The sequence below is a fragment of the Ahaetulla prasina genome, chromosome 16, assembly GCF_028640845.1.
Source record: "Ahaetulla prasina isolate Xishuangbanna chromosome 16, ASM2864084v1, whole genome shotgun sequence".
NCBI classification, from domain to species: Eukaryota; Metazoa; Chordata; class Lepidosauria; order Squamata; family Colubridae; genus Ahaetulla; species Ahaetulla prasina.
In genome coordinates, this window is record NC_080554.1 from 9630917 (window position 1) to 9635000 (window position 4084).

Sequence of the window (4084 nt, forward strand, 5' to 3'; positions counted from 1 at the left end):
ACATCTGGTGAGACCCACAGTCTTGAGAATAGAGACTGTGCCACAAGATCTTAATGCCACCCATTCTGATGGCAACCTCTGTTCTAGGTCATTCTTCTAGATCATGTTCTACAGATGTTCTCATGATCATCCTAAGGACCTCTCGGTCGAGAATTTCAGGCCAGGAAAATGTAATTCAGATTGTAATCCTGCCTGTAGCAGAATAAGGAACTCTTGAACCCAGATAGATAGCTTGATTGATAGATGATAGATAGATAATGATAGAGAGATAGAGAGATAGGTAGGTAGGTAGGTAGGTAGGTAGGTAGGTAGGTAGGTAGGTAGGTAGGTAGATAGATAGATAGATAGATAGATAGATAGATAGATAGATAGATAGATAGATGGATGGATGGATGGATGGATGGATGGATAGATAGATAGATAGATAGATAGATGGATGGATGGATGGATGGATTGGTAGATAGATAGATAGATAGATAGATAGATAGATAGGATGAGATGATAGATAAATGATAGATAGATAGATAGATAGATAGATAGATAGATAGATAGATAGATAGATAGATAGATAGATAGATAGATAGATAGACAGAGATAGATAGAGATAGATAGATATAGATAGATAGATAGATAGATAGATAGATAGATAGATAGATAGATAGATAGATAGATAGATAGATAGGATGAGATGATAGATAAATGATAGATAGATAGATAGATAGATAGATAGATAGATAGATAGATAGATAGATAGATAGATAGATAGATAGATTTAAGGCATAGATGGATGGATGCAAGATGGATGGATGGAAGGCAAGAAACTTCTGGAAATCCAAGCCATCATCTAAACTGCCATCCCAAAAATAGCAGATGATAATTTTCAGTATGAGTTTCTGAACTTCATTGGACAAGCCAGATGCTCCACCCTTATAACAATTCATACTATTCCTCCGTTAATGTGGTCAGTTTTGATTAGTGGGTTTTCGTGCAACGCAGACACCCCTGCTTACAAATAAGACAGAGAGTTGGGAAAAGGATGATGGCCATTCTAAATTCAATGCAGATTCTGAAATTTTGCACCAGAGAAATCTGAATTCTCCATCCATATCCTAGAGCATTCAGGGGAACAATTCTATATCTTAACTCTATCTCCCTATCCTAAATCCTTGCCTCCCACCCCCTCCCAAAAAAATCACAAAAGTCTTTGTTAGGTTAAAAAAAAATCCTTGAAATAACAAGCAGGGAAAAGGGAAACTTGAAGATGCAAACAACTTGTATTGTTCGAAGACGAGAGATTCGCAACACACTTGCTCCGTCTGGAGTCCCAGCTCCAGATATTGGCCCTCTAAATTTACAGCACTTTAATACAATACTTACTTTCTCCCACCCACCCCAAATCTTAGCTTAAGTCGGGTTTCATTTGGCCTCGTTTTTTGTTTTTTTCCAACGATGCCTTGAACCCCTGTACAGATAAAAAAAAAATCTTAAAACAGTTAAAATTCAACACCTGATTTTTTTTCTTTTGTACAAATAGTTACAAACGCAGCCAAAGGAATCTCTGTTCACCTTCTGTATACACATTGTTTCTGCTCCAAATACGGTTCCGTAAAAATTCTTGACCACATCTTTATAGAATACAGAATAAGAGAGTTGGAAGGGACCTTGGAGGTCTTCTAGTCCAACCCCCTGCTCAGGCAGGAAACCCTGCACCACTTCAGACCAATGGTTATCCAACCGCTTCTTAAAAACTTCCAGTGTTGGAGCATTCTTTCACGCTTCCTATCTGGAAAAGGAATCCAGGTCGAAGCAAAATAGAGACGCTTAAAAGCCACGTTTAACTTTTAAATAACATTACTTGCTTAGGAGGAAACTATTCACAAAAGAATGGAAAGAGGACGCCTCGGTCCCTTTCTCAAAAAAATAAAGAGAGGAGAACGAAGGGAGTTTATGCAAAACTTTGGTCACCGTCATTCTGTCTGGATCCGTCCATCGTTTTTGTTTTTGTTTTTTTAAATAGCAAAACTCGGACCGAGAAACATTTTGGATTCTTCTTTTCCGAACTTTGCCACTGGTCAACCTTTCCAACAAGCGCTTAAAAAAATTCCTTTCCCAGTGTCCGCCTGAGTTTTTTGAGTGGCTGTGAGATGATTTCTGAGTGACTTCTCCGAGGGTTCCGTACAAAAATATATATATTCAAGCAGCTGCTTCTTTTTAAAAAAATACAGGCGAATACCCACTGTAGCATTAGAAAGGCCGAGCTGAATCCAATCCAGTAACTTTCATATGACTCGCCTCTGTCATCGTCCGACTCTCGCCTTGTTGGACAATGTACAAGAAGCTTGGCCAACCCAAGAAAAAGAAAATACCTACCGTATTTTTCGGAGTATAAGACGCACCTTAGTTTTTGGGGAGGAAAATAAGAAAAAAGCTGATTGGCAGGTGGATCGGCCTCCCCGAATACCCCCAATCAGCTGTTCACAGAGGTGAATTTTAGCAACAGGTTCCTTGGTCGTAAGCTCTGTGCCTTGGTTTTTTTTCAGCCTCTGAAACTTCTGAAACTCTGTTTCAGAAAAAACGTTTTTTTATGCCTCTGAAAGCCTCCGAAACAGCTTCAGAAGAAAAGCCTCTGAAGCTCTGTTTGGGGGCTTTTTTTCTGAAGCTCTGTTTGGGGGCTTTTTTTCTGAAGCTCTGTTTGGGGGCTTCTTTTCTGAAGCTCTGTTTGGAGGCTTCTTTTCTGAAGCTCTGTTTGCAGGTTTCTTTTCTGAAGCTGTTTGGAGGCTTCTTTTCTGAAGCTCTGTTTGGGGGCTTCCTTTAGCTTCCAAAACCTCCATTTGAGAAGCTGGGTGGGGCTATGCACCCAGATTTTCACCCTCTTTTTTGGGGAAAAAAGGTGCATCTTATACTCCAAAATATATGGTAGTTCCTTCTGGCTTGAAACACAGGAACCATGCAATCTTCACCCAAAGCGACCTGGCGCTGATTCATTCCAAGTTTTAAAAACAAAAAAAAAGAAAAAGAAATTTGCAATCCATTCCTGCCCGGATTCGTCATGCTTTGTAGTTATGCATCGGCGTGGCCAACGTCAACTGTCCATTGGGCGCCACTTCGTTGGCGTCGTCTTCTAACAAGCCGGAGATGTCCGCATTGGGGATGCTGTCATGGTAGCTGCTGAAGCTGATGTTGTCCTCCTTCAGTTCGATGGTCCAAAACGGGGCGTTCAGCTTCCGGTTCTGGTATTCGCGGTACATGTAGACGGCGCCTACAAAACCCATCAGCAGAATGACCAGAATGATGATGACTGTCAGGATGATGATGTTGAACTGGGCCCAGGAGACGTCGGCCAACGTCGACGTGCTGTTCTCGGAAGACGGACTTGGGAAAGCCGCCTGTACCGTCGGATGCACCAATGTGGCGTTGAAGACCATGGTAGGCGAGATAGTTGACATGTTTGGAGCTGTAGGGATGAGCCTTGGGGGCGGAGTATATTCTACATTTAAAAAAAAAAAAAGGACAAAGTGAAGAGTTATTATGTGATGCAAGTAACCAGACGTTAGATGGAGGAGAATGGTAGTTCACAGTCTATTCGGGATTGGAGTCACAAGTCACGTTAAAAGTAAAACACTAGTAGCCCTCGTCTTACACAATGGAGCCCAACATTTCTGTCATTGAGCGAGACGTTTGTTCAGTGAGTTTTGCTCTGTTTTATGACCGTTCTTGCCACAGTGGCAAAGTGAATCACTGCAATTGAATAAGTTAAACATCGAGTTGATGGAGCTGGCAGAGATGGCTAAATGGACCGTTTTGAGACTAGGAATAGGAGAATAGAATAGAATAGAATAGAATAGAATAGAATAGAATAGAATAGAATAGAATAGAATAGAATAGAATAGAATAGAATAGAATAGAATAGAATAGAATAGAATAATAATGGAATGGAATGGAATAGAACGGAATAGGATAATGGAATGGAGAATAGAATAGAATAGAATAGAATAGAATAGAATAGAATAGAATAGAATAGAATAGAATAGAATAGAATATGGAATGGAATGGAATGGAATTGAATAGAATAGAGAATGTGGAA

The 4084-nt window shown here is 40.2% G+C and overlaps 1 protein-coding gene across 1 annotated transcript in view; it reads right to left on the minus strand.

The window, feature by feature from the left end:
* Positions 1-1493: 1493 nt before the first annotated feature.
* The window catches only part of MEGF9 (multiple EGF like domains 9), a 58409-nt gene continuing 55818 nt past the window's right edge, over positions 1494-4084 (minus strand). Inside the window, exon 6 of the mRNA XM_058159130.1 lies at positions 1494-3487. Coding sequence (XP_058015113.1) covers positions 3048-3487 — 440 coding nt within the window. The 3' untranslated portion in view covers positions 1494-3047. The remainder of the gene's footprint in view (positions 3488-4084) is intronic.